This window comes from Myxocyprinus asiaticus, chromosome 38 (assembly GCF_019703515.2).
Source record: "Myxocyprinus asiaticus isolate MX2 ecotype Aquarium Trade chromosome 38, UBuf_Myxa_2, whole genome shotgun sequence".
NCBI lineage: Eukaryota > Metazoa > Chordata > Actinopteri > Cypriniformes > Catostomidae > Myxocyprinus > Myxocyprinus asiaticus.
The window spans coordinates 18,289,738-18,310,200 of NC_059381.1; the positions used below are offsets into that span (position 1 = coordinate 18,289,738).

The 20,463-nt window shown below is 35.9% G+C and overlaps 2 protein-coding genes across 4 annotated transcripts in view; one reads left to right on the plus strand and one right to left on the minus strand.

Annotated features, from left to right (window-relative positions):
* The window catches only part of arhgap42a (Rho GTPase activating protein 42a), a 38,131-nt gene extending 32,780 nt beyond the window's left edge, over positions 1-5,351 (plus strand). For 2 of the 3 annotated variants that reach the window (XM_051677566.1, XM_051677567.1), the window contains 5 exons: positions 399-776; positions 1,976-2,132; positions 3,371-3,433; positions 3,514-3,593; positions 3,723-3,954. In XM_051677566.1, the coding sequence (XP_051533526.1) occupies positions 399-776; positions 1,976-2,132; positions 3,371-3,433; positions 3,514-3,593; positions 3,723-3,811 (767 nt within the window). In that variant the 3' untranslated portion in view covers positions 3,812-3,954. Of the gene's footprint in view, positions 1-398; positions 777-1,975; positions 2,133-3,370; positions 3,434-3,513; positions 3,594-3,696 lie in introns of all 3 variants that reach the window. The other variant, XM_051677565.1, reaches the window with a different exon arrangement.
* Positions 5,352-6,039: 688 nt separating this feature from the next.
* trpc6a (transient receptor potential cation channel, subfamily C, member 6a) lies at positions 6,040-18,554 on the minus strand. Its single transcript, XM_051677568.1, has 12 exons — positions 17,759-18,554; positions 15,815-16,562; positions 14,342-14,521; positions 14,040-14,204; positions 13,215-13,431; positions 12,840-13,067; positions 12,011-12,275; positions 10,516-10,711; positions 9,975-10,175; positions 9,379-9,435; positions 9,182-9,257; positions 6,040-8,778 (listed from the first exon to the last, which is right to left on the minus strand). Exons 1-12 carry the CDS (start codon positions 17,899-17,901, stop codon positions 8,630-8,632), a joined length of 2,625 nt encoding a protein of 874 aa, XP_051533528.1. The 5' UTR covers positions 17,902-18,554; the 3' UTR covers positions 6,040-8,629.
* Positions 18,555-20,463: the final 1,909 nt, after the last annotated feature.

Sequence of the window (20,463 nt, forward strand, 5' to 3'; positions counted from 1 at the left end):
TCATGGCAACAAAGTTGTAAAATTGGATATAACTTTACACAGAAAAGGTTACTAAGCAATTTTATCACTAAAATCATGATAACCCGCATATTGTTTACGTCTTGTGGCTAAACTTTTGAAACAGTGAGTATTTTAACATTTACGGATTGGCCCCATTCACTTCCATTGTAAGTGCCTCACTGGAACCTAGATTTTTGCTTTTTTTAAAGAAAAAGAGGGACAAGTCAAAAATGTTTGGTGTTGATTGAGCTTAACTTGTAATGAACCCAGAATATTATTTTAAGAGAGAAAGTTAAATTCAATCAAGTGTGTCCAAACTTATGACTGCTAGTAAATGTTCTCTTCACTCTTCCCCCATTAATTTCACATTTCCTTCTCCTTGTCTCTGTCACCATCAGGTGACACATTTAGTAGCAGTCCTAGCAGCACTCCAATGGGCAGTATGGAGTCTCTCTCCTCACACTCTTCAGAACAGAACAGCTGTTCCAAGACCGGCTCCCCCTCGCATTTCAAACACAAGGCATCAGGAAGTCTGTGCTGGACCACTCCCTCTCCTTCCTCTAACGGGCCCAAAAGCTCAGCATGCACCACCAGCCCTGACTCCAGCTCCAAAGAGGATGCCACCAAGACGGATGGAGAATGGGAAGAGGCATTGAGTACGAGCCCAGGGGATCAAGGGTCTCCAGAGCTAGTCCAGAAGCGACTGGAGGTTCATGGTGATGAACAGCGCAGCCTGTCCTCCTGTTCTTCTCTCACTTCACTGCATATCTCTGAAGGTAAACATACTTAGTGGGTAGCTGTGCTTTTGCATAAAAGTGGCAGTAAATTGCATGCGCTGTCTGCGCTGGTTTAGCATCCGATTCACTAAAGGAATTATGGAGATCAAGCAACGGCACAAACACGCCCACAAAATCTGTGCTGAATGCAATTTGCAAGGTGCAATTTGATCTTTCGGGCTGATTCTGAGCATTATTTTGCTGAGGATGCAGCAGACGCACTCTCCCAGGACTCTAAAGCATCACTACATTACTGTGATCCAGACACCTGAATCATCTCTTTAACGTGTCTCTTCATCATTTTGATCACTAAAATTGCAATCATTGATAGAAAATGTAAACAAACCTCTCTTTTATATAAAATACATTTTACTGCCTGCTTTCCTTGGGCAGTAAAAGCGCAGTGTGTTTTTGCGCCTGGCAAATAGCACATTTGTGAATTAAGTGCAATCTATAATGAGCCTATTTTACATAAAAAAGTTGTGTTTTTTCTTTCTTCTTTTGTACACAAAATAAGTTTTTTATACAGAAAGGCAGCATAAAATTAATCCATTAAAGACTCCAGTGGTTTAATCCATATCTACAGAAGCGATATGATAGGTTTGGGTGAGAAACAGATCAATATTAATTCCTTTTTACGATAAATCTCCACTTTCACATTCTTTTGTTTTTGGCAATTTGCATTCTTCCTGCATATCACCACCTACTGAGCAGGGAGGAGAATTCATAGTAAAAAAGGTTTAAATAGTGATCTGTTTCTCACCCACACCTATCAGATCGCTTTTAAAGACAGGGATTTAAACACTGGAGTCATGTGGATTGCTTTTATGCTGCCTTTACATCCTTTATTGAGCTTCAAAGTTCTGGACACCATTCACTTGCATTGAATGGACAAACAGAGCTGAAATGTTCTTATGAAAATCTTCAGCAGAAGAAAGTAAGAATTTTTATTTTTGGGTGAACCATCCCTTTAAATATTCAAGATTCAGCGCAGTTTCAGCACTGATTGCGCTGGGTTTTTTGCTCAAGTTTTTGTGCTGAAATACCACATGCAAAAATGCCGCAACTGTTTAGTGAATTTGACCAAATGTGTTTGGTGTTTGATGTTGCTGTTCTTTTGCACTGAATTTCCCCTCAGGTATCAAAAAGTATATTTGTCCAACTCTTTTCTAATATAGTCATCTCTTGGTCATGTTAAGGTTTCAGGAGCTGTCACGGTTCCATTCAGAGTCTTGTATCACGCAGTCAGAGAGACAGTCTGAAGTCCCTGCATCTGCCTGAGCTTCCTCCTAAAGAGACTGTGAGATACAGACCTGATTCCTCAGCCAGTAATGGCTACCAGAGACCTGGATCTGTGTAAGCAACAATCTTTTTAGTAATTCTCTTTTTCAAAAAATGGAACAAGAATAATTGTAGATGTTATTAAAAGCAGCTATGTAAGAGGCAGCTGAGAGCTCATCTCCCAACATGCCCTCAAAGGTGTTTTCCTGGTTCTGAAATTCAGAAATGGTAAGTAATCTAGAGACAGCTAATCTAGTCCTCACAGTCTCACTCAGATAATATTCAATTAATTGAAGTCATATGTAACAAAACCAAAGCAATCCAGCCTACCAGACAGTTTTTCACCCCGAACGATCTTACTTATATGAAGCCAGACCCAGATATACCCAGAAACCATATTAGAAAACCTGGATATCAATTTGGACAATGTAACCCAAGCTCATGATTGTCCTATACCACCATGGGATCTGAAAAGGCCAAATATCATTTTGACAATGACCCAACACAAAAAGACAGAGACACCACCAACAGTTTTTAGATATAAGATGTGCCTTTCCTCTCCATAAACCTGTTTTCACTGATGGATCAAAAGCAGATAATAAAGTTTCGGCAGCAGCAGTTATTGGAGATCAACAATATGGAATCCGTATTCTTGGACAATGCTCCATCTTTACTGCTGAAGCTCGTGCTCTGCTTTTAGCCCTGGAAAATTTTAAGAATGAACAAAGATGAAATGTTTTAATCTTCACAGACTCGGAATCTTGCCTTCAAGCTTTGGAATCTGGAAAGACTGATCACCCCATTATTTTGAGTATTTTAACTAAAGTAGACAACTTACAGAAAGAAAACTTCAGTATCTTTTTCTTCTGGATCCCAGGTCATTTTGGACTGTCAGGCAATGAGAAAGCAGATATCACAGCTAAAGAAGCCCTTTCTCTAGAAATCACAGAGTGGTAGTATTCCACCCACGGACCTCCGTCATGTCTTTCCTGTCAGACTATACTGACTATTAAGCACATTTTATTGGATTGCGCTGCTTTTAATACTTTTAGACAAAGGTTTTACTCAGAAACAACCTTAATTACAAGCTCACCTAAAATTGTCTTAGAGTTTCTGTCTAACATAAAACTAAAATTACTTTAATTTTTGTGTTTTTGATACTTAATCTTTTCTCGCTGTGTGGATAGCCTTGTTGCTGACATGGCTCTAAAAACAAACAAACAAACAAAATCATATGTAACATTTACTTGCTGGTATAGCAAGAAAATCTAAATTTAGTGGACATCTGAAATATACCATACTTGTTATTTCAGGGTGGCCTCCCGGGCAGCAATCTTTGAGACCCATGTGATTTCCCAGCCCACTACTTTGGGAAGGTATTAAGAGATTTATCAAAATATTTTAACTCAAAAAGATTAGTTGCTTTGTCTCTGACCCCCTCTGGTGTTTTTTACAGAGAGGCAAAAGCCTTGTATTCCTGTAAAGCAGAGCACAGTCATGAGCTCAGCTTCCCTCAGGGGGCACTCTTCTCCAACGGTAACTGTACTCTCCACACAGAACATTAGAATTTATATAGAACATTAATACACTGAGTTTTCATTATTAAAGCAGGAGTTTATTGTTTGTGCTTTTGTCTCAGCTTTGAATTTGTGCTTGTCAATGCAGTGTATCCCTCTGTTGAACCCGGTTGGCTACAAGCAACATATGATGGCAAGACTGGACTCATCCCAGAGAATTATGTGGGGTTCCTCTGATGGGGCTGAAAAAGGCAAAGTCCATGGTATCCATGGTGATCATTTCTGCAAAAAGGGACCATTTATGTACATTTATGCCAAACTGTATGTAATAGTTTTATTGCATACTTGCATTATAACTACATCATTAACCATTTCATACGATAATGTTTGTTCAGGATGTAGATATTACATTTGTCTTAAATGTTTTAATAGATTATTGCCTTCTAGGTACATGCAGTTGACTGTAATAACACACACATATCTTTATTTATATATAGTCCATAATGCTTATGGGCTGTGATATTTTAAATCTGTAATTCAAGAGATGAGCTTGCTCATAACTCTGATTAGTGCTGCGGTACAGTTCTGAAGGGGACTATAGATATGGGTTATACAGAGGGAGAAGTACACCTGTACCATAAGCATACAAAATTATTTCTGTCTGTGAAGAGCATAAAAGTAAATGAAAAGCAAATGCTAACGGCACTCCTGCAGAAGTTATTATTAATAATGTAACACTTATGTGATTATTAGTGGTGTGTTTTATTTACTTTAAAGTGGTACCAAAAGATCAGACATGTTTGGTAGATGCAGGTCATCTGTAATTTAGTCAATGTGCGGTGCCACTGAGCACAGACCTTTTATTTCAACAGTAGTAACAGTGTTATTGAATCTTTAAAAGAATCGTTTTCAAAATGTGTCACCCATTGTAAATCTGTGCAATTGGTACAAAACTTGGCAAAACATTTCAAAAAAGAACCTTTCAGTGTTCTTAACATTATTTTAACAAAATATCGTCACTTATTTAATTATACTGTAACGCTTTAAAATAAGGTTCCAATCATTAACATTAGTTAATGCATTATGTATCATGAACTAACAATGAACAACATTTTTTACAGCATTTATTAATCTTTGTTAATGTTAGTTAATAAAAATACAATTGTTCATTGATAGATCATGTTAGTTCATAGTGCATTAACTAATGTTAACAAATACAACATTTGATTGAAAAAAAAAATATTACTATATGTTGAAATGAACATTAACCAAGATTAATAAATGCTGTAAAAGTATTGTTCATTGTTAGTTCATGTTAACTAAAGTTGTTGAGTAATGTTAACAAATGGAACCTTATTGTAATGTGTTACCATTATACTAATATACTTTGACGTTTTTGTGGCATTTGATAAATCAATGTTATGCTAACAAAAAGTGTCCATTAGATAGTTTAGTTTCTACTGAATATATTTGTGTGAGTGTAATATAGTGCATTTTAAATGAAGTACAATCAACAAAAGAGAAAATACATCTGGCAGTGTTACATTTTGTTGTTGAGTGTGTCTCAGATACATGTAATCTGTAATATTTTGTGCTCGCAAAAAATGCAGTTGTTCATGTAATGGTTCTGCTGTATTTTATTTTACACTGGTTTAGCATTTCAATATTTTTAAATGAAAAATATGACATGCAGATTATAATAATGGTTATTAACATCATGCACAAAGTAATTTAATGTTTGAATTGTCATTTTCTCATAAAGCATTTTAACTATTAATTTTTTTGTTTGTTTTTGTTATATATACTGAAACTATGATTTGGCTTCAACATCATTTTAGTTTTAGTGTGTTTCTACCTGTTTTATTATTATAATATTTCCTACACAAAGTAAAAATGTTTACAGATTGGGTTAGATTAAGCACTAGACATTTAAAGGGATAGTTCACCCAAAAATTAAAATTCTCTCATCATTTACTCACCCTCATGCCATCCCAGATGTATATGACTTTCTTCTGCTGAACACAATCGGAAGATTTTTAGAAGAATATTACAGCTCTGTTGGTCCTCACAATGTAAGTGAATGGGTACAAACCTTTGGAAGCTCCAAAATGCACATAAAAGTAATCCATAAGACTACAGTGGTTAAATTCATATCTTCAGAAGCATTATGATAGGTGTGGGTGCGAAACAAATAAATATTTAGGTCCGTTTTTAGCAAAAATTCTACTCTCTGCCCAATAGGTGGCGATATGCTCGAAGAATGCAAATCACCAAAAACAAATTAAGAAAGTGAAAGTTGGGATTGATCTGTTTCTCACCCACACCTATCAAATCGCTTCTGAAGACAGATTTAGCCACTGGAGTCTTGGATTACTTTTATGTTTTCCTTCAAAATTTTGGTCGCCTTTCACTTGCATTGTAAGGAACTACAGAGCTGAAATATTCTTCAAAAAATCGTTGTTTGTGTTCAGCAGAAGTAAAAAGTCATACACATTTAAGATGGCATGAGGGTGAGTAAATGATGAGAGAATTTTATTTTTGGGTGAACTATTCCTTTAAGCTGTAAATGTCAAATCAGAAACAAATGAAAGCACCCATCCTTCTCTGGCAAGCTGTATACACATATCACATACTGTACATATTCTATGTCTTGACAACATAAATGTTGCCCAAAAAATCCACACTTTTATTTTTCTTCGAACCATTATTTAATCTTGATTTGTAAATTATAAAAGCATAACACATATGAACAGTCAGTCCCATATTATGATGGGTATAAGTAAACTTCCCCTGTAATTTTTTGTTGCCAACACTCAATTACATCATTGGTGATGTAAGAATAAAGGGATTTTCTTTGAACTTTGGTCAGCCTGGGTGCTTGCTTCTGACAACATCTTAGGGACATTTAATCAGGATGTCCACATAAGTAAAAGTCCAGCTGTATGGGGAAACTATATATTTTTTTCTTTTGTGGTCATTTCTAGGTCTGACCTACACATGCACTCTTAATAGCTATAGTTCTATTGAGCACATAGGCTGTAAATAATGTAAAAAGCGATTCATTCATTCTTAATTTATTAGTTAGAGAACTGCTCAGTTTTTTTCAGAATTTTCAATGGGTTTTTTGAATAGCAGTTTTCGATTTATTAGTAGGCTAAACTACGGTCTGTGGCTGACATTACTTCAAGAAAGTTTCACATTTTGTTCTACAACAAATTACACAGTGACTGAGGTTTCAACATGTGATCTTTCTCTTGATGTACTCAACAGATATTACAGCATGTGTATAAGCTTGAGAACAGTGCTCTTAGAAAATTTAATAAAACAACAATTTACTATTTCCACAGGGAGAGATATGGTGAAGATCCAGCACCAAAATATAAACAGATAATCACAAAAGTGCTGTATGTAATCATGTGGCTGAGAACAGAATATATTTCTTTATTTACATGAGACATCAAAAATGAAAAATAGTTGTCAGGAAAAAGGAACATACACAGTGCGAATGCTGTGAGTGTGTTGTAAGTAGAAGGTGTAAATCAATGAACAATCATTACATTATGGCTGAGATGCCAGACAGGACAGTGTATAGCTGTAAAATGAAACAAGAGTTATAAATAATATTTATAATATTTACTTTTTATTTATTTTACTGAAGAATTTACCAGTTGCCAAATTGCTAAAAAAAAGTATTTGTTTTATTTTTTGCGCGAGTTAGATTTTTGAAGGGAAATTGTTGTGCATATGTATCATACAAAAGAACATGCATTTAGTGTTACATTTAAGATAAAGTGTGTAATTTCTCTGCCACTAGCTTCACCAAACAGAATTGGAAAAATAATTGTAATTGCTTTCAAACAGATTTCCCTGCGCACCATTGTTCACCATTGTGCGTCATTGGTTGACTCAATCTTTTCGTGCTGGTCAGGATGTTCAAACAAACAAACAAAAGAGCTGGCAAAATTAACACTTTAATGCATGCAATTAATTTAAAAAGTTTAATGCGTTAATTTTTATTAATCAAGATTAACACATTTACCGTTAATATAGCATAAACACTTAATGGAAGGGCGGAACCTTTGTGATGTGTCCGCCCGGAGTCATTACACTGACACGCACACCACAAACACACACAACAGTCATTCAGTGTCAGTGAAAAAACTGATGGAGAAAGGAGCTCTTAATGCTACTTGTAGTACAAAACAAGCCAAGATGGAACTTGTGACAGAAATCAAGTATTTTTCAGTCTATGTAAAGCGTTTTAATTACCTCAGAAGCACGCCAAGTCTTAACTATCACCAAAACACAGAATGAGACGTTTTTGTCTGCAAGTGCTTTTCATGTGGAGTTTAAAGCGGCACCAGACCCTGGTGCTGACGCCCTGACGTGAATCATGTATTCACAATTGCTATAACAAAGTGGATAGATACAATGCCGGCTGATTGATATTGAGGGTGAGAGTTTATGAGATTTAATGGAAATTACAATAATGATGCAAACTATGTGGGGACTAGTTCTATCAATTAGTCAAACTACTACTTAGACTTTGGGAAATGTTTAATGTTACTTGAATTGGTGCTATTTTAATGCATTTCTATCTTTATACTGTAGAAGGCTTTGTTTGGAAAATGTTAATAAAGCATTATATTGTTTACACATTGTTTTGTTTTGTTTCCTAAGGAAATAAATACATTTTGACAGGAAAAGAATTATATTTAGAGTCAAATTTCAGCAATTTCAAAATCTGCGATTAATCGTGATTAACTACGAAATATTATTCGATTAATCGCGATTAAAAAATTTCAATCAACTGAGAGCACTAATTTTAACATAACAAATTACACACATCAACTTTAAAAGTATTACCTTAACAAAAACATAAAAATATCACTTCTTCACAGTCATCAAATGCTCAATACCTTCTTTTTTTTTCTACTAACCCAGGCCAAGGCAAAGAAGCATGTGGAACTGTTGTCCCTGTGCAAATTGTCTTGCTTGATAAATAGTTGATTAACAGTTAAATTTTGCTGTAAAAAACGCTATTGTCGGATTTCCTTAATGAGAATTTAGTATTAAGCAGTCCTGGGAGAGATTGTTTTCAAGTTTCCTCACTAGCTCAGCCAGCTCCTCTATATTGTGTGTCTTTTCCTCTAGCAGCTCATAGCGAAGGCTTGAAATATCTTGCTTAATCTCCTTCAGTTCACCTGCAACACAGAAGGATATTTTTCAGACATTTGAATAAATAGTTGTCCTTGTCATGTTATTTCAATGCCAATAGCTGTCATGTCATTCCAATGCCTGTTATTTTTTTTCTGTGGAACACAAAAGGAGAACTTCTGAAAAATATTTATGCAGCTCTTCCTATACAATGACAATTCACAGCGACCATAGCTGTCAAATAGGAAAGAAAAACACCCAAAAAGCACTTTTAAAGTACTACAATGTCCCTCAATGTCTATGATGGTTACAACCTTGGTTTTATGGCAAGAACTGTATAGTGCTCCATGGAAAAAATAACAGCACACAGATTTAAAATGACACGAGGGCGAGCAAATATTAAGTGTTTCTGTATGTAAAAACTTGCATAAAAAATTTAAAGACACTTACCCTCGTTGACCTCATCACATTCTTTGTCATTTTGAGCTTTGATGATGTAGCGCTTGACAAGACGCTTCATAATTTTCTGTACAGATTGAATGCAATACCAGTCAGTTCCACCTTAAATACTTCATATATAATTAAAATACAAAACATTTGTGTCTATGGCAAACATTCAAAGTAGCAAAAGACAGAATTTCACATGCCTGATATCGGCTGGAGCAAGTGTGATTCTTGTCCCTGCTGGCTTTGCTTTTTCCCAACTAAAATATGATCCAATAAAGTGAAAGAATGGAGTGGTTTATTGTGATTGTAAATGTGAAATACTAAACTAAAAGGAAAAGTTCACGTTCCAAACCCGAATTAATATCCCGGTCCTTTTCAATACAATGGCAGTTAATGTTGACTATATCAAATATCATAAAAGTAGTCCATATGAATAATGTTTCATATTCCATGTCTTCTGAGGGCATACAATAAGTTTTGGTGCAAAACAAACTGAAATTTTTAAGTCACTTTTCAGTGAAAATATTGACGTTGTTTTGCACTTACAGTATGAACTTGCAATGGACATCAGGGTTCTTACTGAAAATTATTTACATTTTAGGTTGTTTTTCACCAAAACCTATAGTAGTATGCCTTTTATGATACTTTTGGTGTTCCATATAAGAAAGATAGTCATATGGTTTTGGAACGACATAAGGGTGAATAAACTGATGACAAATAAAATGAAATTTTTTAGCAAACTTTGTCTATAGAGAAAACAAGAGAGAGATGTTGAATCTGAGTGGATTTGCCTCACCTCATTGAGCTCAGACCCCTTCATAATGGCTTTGTGTCTGTCTAAGAGCTCCAGCAGGAGACCCTTAGCCCCCGTCACCAGACCCAGGACAGATTTGGGACTAGGCACCAGGTTAAAGGGTACTGGGAGAGTCCTGCCCTCCTCGAAGTAGGTGAACCAGAGCTTGGCACGGGCAAACTTCCATTCCACATCTGCATCATCCTGCAATCAACCAGAGAACAAAGTCACCAGAACGCACTAATTATTTAAATAATTTGAAAGCCAAACTAAGCAACACAGAGATGCAGAGGTAATAGCAAAGAAAAAATTGGGTCTTTCATTTAAAACTGATGATTGTAATTAATCACTCAATCTAATCAACTCATCCTTAGCAGACAATATTGTTTTTTCCATAAGATACAAAAACCTCTCTACTGAAGTGCTTCATCAGCACAGAGCTTTTGTTTCCGCTCACTTATAAGAGATTTACAGATCCCATTTGCCCCACTGCACAAATATTTATCATGTCAGCAGATCTTTGGGACAAAAAGATGTGAAGTACCTCAATTTCCTGAAAGGAATTGTTGATCATGGCAATGAGCATGTTGAGTAGGACGATGACTACTGTGACATTGTATACTCCATAGAGAACATAGCCAGTGTTCTCGATGAACTTGTGCCCATTGTTCACGACTACTGATCTGACCTCGGAAAGGCCAAAAATTGCCCAAAACAATGTTTTGAAGCTTTCTTCTACACTGTGGAGGTAGAGAGACAGAAAAGTGTACTGATTTTCCCAGAATTCAAAAATAACGTCCTGTTTGGTTACTACACATGCGAGAAACAATGCTACTTTGGCATCAATGCTGAAATTTATGTTGATATGCTATTTTTTAACCTGGACAGTTCCAGTTTCACAAGCTTTGGTGGAGGTGAGGATTATCAGTGAATAAGGATTCAAATTTTGATTCAACACACAGTAGTATCATGACAACTCATAATAAATTGTACGAGATGGCGAATTCGTAATATATCAATCTGTATGAAAAGGTACTACTTTCAACAGGGCCCTAAGTGAATTCTTACTCAGAGGCCCAACCCCCTACCGGATCCAGGCCCAACCAAGAATGACACCACAATACAGTCTTCAACAAATCTGAAAATATTAACTTGAAATTGGAATATATTAATTACACAAAAAAGTAACAATAAATTAACAAAAAATTAACACTAAATTAACAATAGCTATAGAAATTAACAATAAATGACTATAAATAACAATAAATAACTCTATACTAAAAATGTAAAAAATAAATAAATTCGAAACCAACCTTGATTTGCAGGGCCCCCTGGTGGTTCGGGGGCCCTATGCGGCTGCTTATACCGCTTATTGCTAGAAATGGCCCTGACTTTCATTACCATAGAAATCAACCAATCAGCAAACAGAAATTCAAATTGATACTTCACAGGCATAAGGTTTTAGCTAGCCTCCTATATACACTTTATTTTAAGAAAGGAAATGTCTGTGAACCAATTTGGTTACTCATTTCATATTTATTTATGCAATACAAATGACTGAAGTATGTCAATAACCAGCAAGATGTTAGGTTTAGGTTTGGGGTTTGGGGTTAAACTTAGCAAGGATAAGAACGCTCGTTCAAAACCCCAGTCTTTCTCCTTTTTTCCATGGTACACAACAGTGATGTGATTTGGGTTTGGAACAGTGGTTTAGGGGTTAAACTTAGGAAAAATCTTCTGAGCCAACTTGTATGATATCTTATGATTTGGCTGTCTCATACTATTACGACAACCTCTCATTTGACACCTTGGAAGTAAGAACGGGTTGTCTTATGAGAAGCGTTGTTTTGATATATTCCTCCTCAGACAAAGGCACAAAGAACTGTGTAACGATTCTTTGAAAATTTCTTCTTTTGTGTTCCATAGAAAAATGGCATGAGGGTGAGTAAATAACAACAGATTCTCCATGTTTGGCTAAACTATTTTGGCCAATAACATAGAAAAAGTTCGATTCATCATTAGAGGTATGTTCTACTCACGTTGTGAAGGCTTCATTCTGTTTAGCACCCAAGTAATATGAGTAGAGGTTGAACATTCCAATCATGAAGGCTAAAAACACCAGGATAAAGATAACCATGAACTTAAAGATGTCTTTCACGGTTCGGCCCAAAGATATCTGCAGTGGTCCAAAGCTCTCATTAGCTGGCAGGATGTATGCAATTCGGGAGAAGCTCAGAACCACTGCAATGGCAAACAAGCCCTCTGAAACTACCTGAGGATCGGAGGGGAGCCAGTCAATCCGAGCTGGAACAAGATAAAAGAGACATCCCATCATTTTACACAGACAACACGTTAGGTCAATACAAAATGTTGCCAAACTAAATTCAACTGGGCCATTCTACAAAACTGATGCATCATACTTTCTGGAATACTCTTCAAGGATAAGTTAAAGTTTCTGTTTTATCTTTATCTTATGTTTTGTTAGGTTTCTCAGTAGGGGATGATCATCAGATGTCAACCCTGTTACCATGATTTTGTAAAGTAAACAGCTGATCATTTAAAACAGAACATTTGCAGAAATATCAGCATTACGTTCTATTTCTAATAAGAATTTTGTAGTTTTATGACCATGAGCACCTGTTACCGTCAACCCAGAAACTTTTCTAAAGTCATAGTTATAATGTATGCAAACATATAATAAAATGTACATATTTAGCTTTAGATGGCAGAATGCAATTTATTAACACTTAAACACATTAGTTTTATGATAGAATGTTAAAAATCTTTAAAAAAAAAATAATAATAATAAACTGGAAAAGGCACCTGTTTTTTTATAGAATTACCCAACATGACACTACTGGTACTCACCCAACTGAAAGTATCCCACCTCAACAGGCAAAGTTACATTTGCTAAATCTGTGTAGAGCTCATCGACATAGCGTTGTGCTACACTTGCATGCCAGAAAGCCATTATCCTTGAGATGAAGGAGGCCACGAAAATGGCCAACATTCCAAAATCAAGCAAATTCCAAGGCTCAAGCAGATACTCTCTTGGGCCTTGGGACCAGATCTCCTTGCATTCTGCCCAAATCATACCTAAGAAAATGAAACCAAAACATAAAAATAAATTATTTTTAACTGTTTGACCAAGGACATGCAATTGAACTGTACATTCTGTTCTCTTAATACTGATTGTAATGGAGTAGTAACCTTTGCTTAGTTAAAACGTAGTCAGAAACAAACCTACGACCCAAGAAATGATGAGCAATTCCATCCACGTAAAGGGAGTTGTTTTCATACGGAACAGCTGTGTCGGATAGTCATGAATGGTCATATTTGGAAGCAGCTTTGTCCCATCAAAGCGGTCTGCAGCATTTATGACCAAAAGACCAAGGAAAATAGTGAAGGAGGCTGCATGGGCCACAAATTTAAGGAATGGGCCACGCATGATCTTTCCCATCTGTTGATAAGAGCATTTTTTAGACTCTTTTTACAGATTTCTTGTTCTGTGGATACATACTTGAAATTATTCTATTGTAAATGTGTTGCAGTACAACTTATCAGCCTGATATGCTTATCACATTACTATGACTCAAAGGACACGGGTAGATATTTTAAGCACTGCTATAATTTACCACCATGGGAATTTAAAGCCATAAAAACATTAAAGGGCAAGAACAGTCTTATTGTGCAAAGTTTTTTTAGTAGATGATTTATATGTTAATGGGATAGTTCACCCCAAAATGAAAATCATGTCATCATTAACTCACCCTCATGGTTTTCCTTTCTTCTTTGTGAAAAAGATACAATTAAAGTGAATGGTGACTGAGACCAAGATTCTGTGTTGACTTCCATGGACAAAAAATTAAAGGTATATGGGCTTAGAACAATGTGAGGATGAGTAAATGATGACAGAATTGTCATTTTGGGTTGAACTATCCCTTTAAAAACATTTCTTGATTACTAATGTCATCCTCAGATATGTACTGTCTGTTTGCAATGCAATACACCATGTTTTTCCACAGTGTTAGAAATAAAAGAGCATACCTTTTCTGTGAACACACTTACCTTGCTGCATGGTGCAACCCAATACACCATTGCTAGAAAGGGCAGTCCCATGGCAACACCTAAAACCACCAAGAACTTAATGGCTGTGGTCTGCTGCCTGAGTCCGGGCAGGTTTTCATACCATATTGATAAGAGCTGTTGTTGACAGTTAGGATGAGCCACAAACTGTTTGGGACCAATTTTAAAAAGAAGTATTTCAATGAAAGGCATTCTCTCTGTTTGAAAACTTTTCTGCAGAGCAAAAGCCAGAAATTATCCAAACAACACTGAACTTCTGTTTTGTTTTTTTGTTTTTTTTTTACCTTTTTCAGTTCGTACTTTATTGCAAGTTTTAAACGAATGAGACTGGGCCGGCCAGGCAATTCTAAAGTATCATCCTCTTCTCCATTCAAAATTGCTTCCACTTCCTCTGTGCTCCGGCACAGGTCCAGAAGTCCCACAACAAAGTCTTTGCATTGCATAGAAAGTTTCCTATATTCATTCTGAGGAAGATAATCATTGCTAAGCACTTACAAAGATGATTCAGAGGACATTTTACATACTTTTTTTTTTTTTTTACATATTTCAGTTATGTATTTCTGCTTTATTGTAGTAGGGTAGCAAACTTTTTTTTCTCTGCCCTTACAAAAATCGAGAGTTCATTGCAAATTTGCCGCAAATTCGCCACTGATTATGCAAATGAACTTTGCGCCAAACTTGCTGCAAATTGTCTATTGTTGTCAATGGTGTGCTGCAGGTTCTGTGCAGGCTAATTTGCCAGAAGAGCAACCTTCGCTGAATTGACTTTGCCATCATCCAAAGGTTTAACATTTATATTGTGAAAAAATCAAAAGCCAAAAAAGGGGTTCTAATTATTTTATGAGGAAAAAAAACTTTAATTATGAGGATAAGAGTGATTATTTTCTTGGTTTATTTGTTAGCTAGTTAGCTAGCTGTGTCCCAGATCGTATACTTCTGCATTATTCTACGCAACTGTGTTGTGTAAGTATATGATTAGTGTGTTTACACTGAAAATTAAATGAAAAGAACAGTATTATGAGTTCCCGGATTATGAAAATCACTCACGTCCCTTCCCATGATGCTAGCCTGACAAAACAACTTTAATTAACGGTGGATGTGGCAACTAGACAAACTACTGTGAAGACAGCATCTTACAGATATGAGTTGAATGCTTTACCATCCCCCCACACTATGAATATGTACATTATTTGAGAAAGAAGCATTGGACTGAGGTTAGCTAACATGCTAAAGCTAGCGGCAGCACATTGCATGTGTTTGAAATGTCACTTTGGTCAAAATTACAAATATTTCCTTGTATTTAGAAAACGTTAGTGTTCCATTTGGGATGATACTTCACTTTGAAAATTCATACACTAGTTAGTGCTTCATTTGGGACATACCAAATGAATCTGTTATTAGTACCCTTGCAATAATACAGTGTTCCGACGAACCCAGTGCAAACACAAATTTGCCACAAGTTCATATTTTCATATGCAAACGACCTTTATGAGAAACAGTTTACAGCAAATTTGCCACACATTACCTTTTAGTTTACCGCAAATAAATAGTTTTTGCAAGGGTAGTCTTATTTTGATTTTGTGTGAGAAATGTGATATATGCTAATTGTGACATTAAATTGTTTAGCAGTGTTGACAAGAATTAATGTCATAAATATGAAAACGTTCCATATATACATTTTAACAGAACTGGTTGTCACTGTATGCTAAGATATTAAGAGTAGTAATTTCTACCTCTTCTACAGGATTTTGCCATACCTTAAATTCCTTTTCAATATTAGCCAAAGAGGCAAGCTCATTGCTAAGCTCCAGGGCCGCCATCACAGGATCCTCATTGGACAGAGACAGGTAAGCTGGACTGGCCAGTCCCCTGTAGGCATTTATACGTGAGCGGGAGTGACTAAAAGAATCATACTTTTGATGGTAATTGCAGGTGTCACAGGTACAAAAGTAATCATGTGGCTGCTCAATGCAAGCACCCTTTCCCAGGAGAATGTGCACAATCTCATATTCGTGGCAGTGAGATGCTAGAATAATTGGAGTGACATCATGAGAAAAGCGTGTGCCATCTTCATCATAGGCGAAGAAGTCATCGTGTATTGGTGCTTGACTTGGGCTCGCCGTAAGTCTTTTGGAGTCAGCGAAAGCTTTGTGGCTTAGAATGGCCTCTACAATCCTGGTGTAGCCTTTGCTGATGGCCAATAAAAGTGCATCTCCAATCCGTGATAGGTTGTCTTTCTTTAACAGCAGCTCTGTTACTTCTAAGTGTTCGTTAGCCACTGCCAACTGCAGTGCATTCTGGCCCATATAGTCCACACAATTTACATCAAACTCAGGGATCTCCTCAAGCATTCTACGCACGACAGGTATGTTTCCATACTCGGCAGCATCAAGGAAGCGTTCCTCTACAGGTGTTAAGCTGTTGGGATGGGCATTGAACATGTAGGCCGCTCCTCGCACAGCCTGCCTCCTGCTCTTGGGCAGCGTCTGTCGGGCCAGGCTTTCACTATGAATAAAAACACAAAAAACTTTTACTTTGGCCAGCTATTTAACTGAAAAGGTGAAGTGTGTAATTTCTTGCCACTACTAAATGGATAATAATGACAAATAGATAATCCAACCCCAAACTCATGCCACTGTTTGTGCCAATGTTGTCGGGCTTGTTGGGATGCTCTAGCAAATCAACCTACAAACAACTTACTTATAGCTGACTCTGAGTCTGCACAATAAGATAGGATAGGAGAAAGTATTTTAACATCGAAAAATTACACACATCAACTTAAATTTTTATAAGTGATTCAGATCAATTGCTTTTCCATCTTAAAGGAATTGTTTACACAAAACTTTTAAAGTTAATGTGCCATAAGGGTTTATTTTTCTCTTTCCTGGTTCTTTTAACCTTCTGATTATTTTACTCCAGTTTTATTCATTGATGTAGAACCTTTTATTATTACCGAAAGACAATAAGTTCCTATCAATCTCAATTCCCTTCAATATCATATTTCCTTTATTTAAAGGTTTGAGAAGAACCAATAACACCTAGACATATTTAGAGTGACTGATCTTAATAATTCATTAATTTATAATGCTTAATACTTGGACAGTGAACATTTTGCTTTAGAATGAGATTATATATATATATATATATATATATATATATATATATATATATATATATATATATATATATATATATATATATATATGTATTGTGTTAGTAAATCACACTGATATGTTCCTGTGCTCAGAAGAATATTCTGTTCTACATGATGAACACTGGATAAAATAATGCAGAGTTTAACAATTAAGTTTAATTTTAGTCAGTAATATAAGTCATATCATTTGATATTTTGATCTTGCCCACAGAAATGACAGATATGACATTGAATTATACAAATTAAGTCTATATAATGTTATGTTGTTTATTTTTTTTTATAGTAAAATCAGTCATATATTCTCAGATAAGTTTAAGCTTTGGTTGATAACCAACTTGTTTGGCTGACTATGTTATTACATATGTTAATGCTATACTATTGTGACTTTGACAATTTTTGTATGACAAGCTTTAAACAGGCTTTGGTAAAATCTAACGAGCCACTTCAGTAAAGACATACTATTTACGAGCAAATCAATGTGCAAATATATTGAACTGACAGTTTCAGATCAGTACATTGAAACATAACAAGTAAATATCCAACTTACTTATGGAAATGTCCATAACTGCCATAAGAGTCTTCACCTAAGTCTTCGTTCATCAGTAGATTATCTTTACTTCTGTTCCTCCTTTCAATCGTGTGATAATTTGATTGATTTTTATCATCCAGAACAGGTCTTCTTTGATTCATACTTTCAACTGAGGCAGTTCACTAATGACATGTGGATACACCAAAGCCAAACATCCAGCTGTAAATGATGAGAGTGCGGGCTACGCACTGGCAAGTCACCATCCTCTACAATCCTTTATTATGTTCCCACTTAAGTCTTGAGATTGTGCAGAGCACTGAGGAATTTTCACTGTTGTTTTTCACTCATTGGCAATAAATGGGGTATATAACAATCTTTACCTCTTCATGCTGGTTTAAAAAACATACTCTATTCTTAGAAATTAATTGTTCCTTTGTTCCTTGCTCAGTTTATTTGGTTAAATGTCTCTGAATAAAGCTGAAAGCATTTAGTCCCAATTCTAACATTATACAGAGTGAAGAATGCATTACTATTCTCGGTTAACAGCATTGTCAGTAAAACTTTATTAAGAGTCACTTAACAAATCACAAAAATGCCATGTGCACTTTGAAAAACTCCATCTGCTTTCAAAATAAAATAAATTCCTTGTCAAAGTCTTGTTTGGAGTAGAAACCGTGATTAAAATCTGCTTTCAGCTTCCAAAATCAAACCCAATGAAGGAGTGCAGATGCAGAATCCCTTTGGGTCAATTTCTGTGTTCCGAATAAACCTCTACATCCTGTGTGTTCATTACCAAAGTCCAGCTCTGTGGAAACTGTGGGAAACGGCTTCAATGGAATTCCAAGCTGACCAGTCGCCACGTACTGTACATTCAGCTGCTACATCACACGTTTTACTCCCTTCATTTTGCAACTGTTTTGCACTCTTTCTCCCACACTCTCACTTCTATATGTGTGTGTGTGTGTGTGTGTGTGTGTGTCTAAAAGTATACGTGCTTCAGTGGTCTGACTGACTACATGAGCCAAACTGATGGGTCAAAAGGTAACCTGTACAGTGGGTCATGGGAAGCCACTGTTTTGTTTCTATTCTCATGCTGATGATGGCACTGATACTGATGACCATCAGAGTGACTGTTTTTAGCGTAATTTCCAGGGACAGGGATCATACTAACTAAATATTCTCGAACCCAAGGCTGGCTGCTATGGGGCTTTGGGTGTTTCTTAGCCAGGAATGAAATCATATTTGATGAATCAATGGATAAAATTTTACTTTGCAGTTATTAAATTTGTTTTTTTATATATATCCAAAATTTTGGATTTCTATATCAAAAAGGTCCAAAAAGCAGATAAAGGCAGCAGTGGTTAAATCCATGTCTTCAGAAGCAATATGATGGTGTGGGTGAGAAACAGATCAATATTTAAGTTTTTTTTTTTTCTATGATCTCCACTTTCACATTCTTCTTCCTTTGTTTTTAGCGATTCACATTCTTTTTGCATATCGCCACCTACTGGGGGTGAATTTATAGTAAAAAAGGACTTAAATGTTGATCTGTTTCTCACCCACACCTATCTTATCGCTCTTGAAGATATGGAATTAGCCACTGGAGTCATATGGATTACTTTTATGCTACTTATATATGCTTTTCGGACCTTTTATATGAGTCCTGGTCACCATTCACTTGCACCGTATGGACCTAAAGAGCTGAAATATTCTTCTTTGTTTGTGTTCTGCTGAAGAAAGAAAGTCATACACATTTGGAATGGCATGAGAGTCAATGATGAGAGAATTTTCATTTTTGGTCGTTCATCAAAGTCGTTGAATACTAAATAGGCAATGATATATAAACATTGGTGGTTGTTTGTAAATGTGCTTGTAGTTCTGAGTCTGACATCATAACCATGATGGTTTCTGAATGACCACTTTTTTACAGCTTAGTTTTCTTAAATGTTTTGTGTGGACTAAGGAAGGAGCATTGCATTGGGAACGTTATGAAAGTTAAACTCTTATGTCAAAAGAGTGCTGTCCATGATGTGTCACCTTTGGCCAAACATATCTTATGCAAGTACATGTACGCAGATGTGAGCGTGTGACCAATGCATTGCCAACATGCGTTCTTGTGTTATGGCTGTAACATATCTCAATACACATGGGGGGGCAATAGAGTTACCTTCAAAAGCCTGTGTCATTACATTGGATGTGTTATTATTCAGGTAAACTGCTATAAATATGTTGACTTTACAGTAGCTTACTTGCTCAGAAATATTCTATTTAAACTGCTGCTCTGCAATAACTATAGTTGGCTTACACATAAGTAACACATAGTAGAAGCGTACAGTTCATGCTAATCTCCACTATAGCGCCCCTAGTGAGAATGTTGGAAATGCAATGCATACAGTGTTGGGTAGATTGCTTCTGAAATGTAATTCAGTATTGATTACAAATTACACAAATTTAATTGTAATCAGTAACTCAATATTTTATATTACACTCTAACCTGAGTACTTTTGGATTACTTATTGCATGAATAAGTGTTGTTTTGATGGAAATCCATTTGAAATCAAACAGCAATTTCTTTTTTGTGAGTTCCTGTGCCCCCACCCTGCAAATTAGATTGATGTTATCCCTCTGTAATCATCTAATACATAAACAAGTAACTGTAATCTGATTATGCACATTGAAAAATGTAATGTAATCTAATTTCAAGTACTTGGTTTTAGTCTTCT

What these genes read in the sequence shown, in the direction of transcription:
- trpc6a (XM_051677568.1), bottom strand. Translation starts at nt 17,901, where the DNA reads ATGAATCAAAGAAGACCTGTTCTGGATGATAAAAATCAATCAAATTAT. An exon ending in TAAAGTACGAACTGAAAAAG is followed by an intron (nt 14,205 to 14,341) that starts GTAAAAAAAAAA and finishes GGTCCCAAACAG; the next exon opens with TTTGTGGCTCATCCTAACTG. An exon ending in CATCATTTCTTGGGTCGTAG is followed by an intron (nt 13,068 to 13,214) that starts GTTTGTTTCTGA and finishes TCATTTTCTTAG; the next exon opens with GTATGATTTGGGCAGAATGC.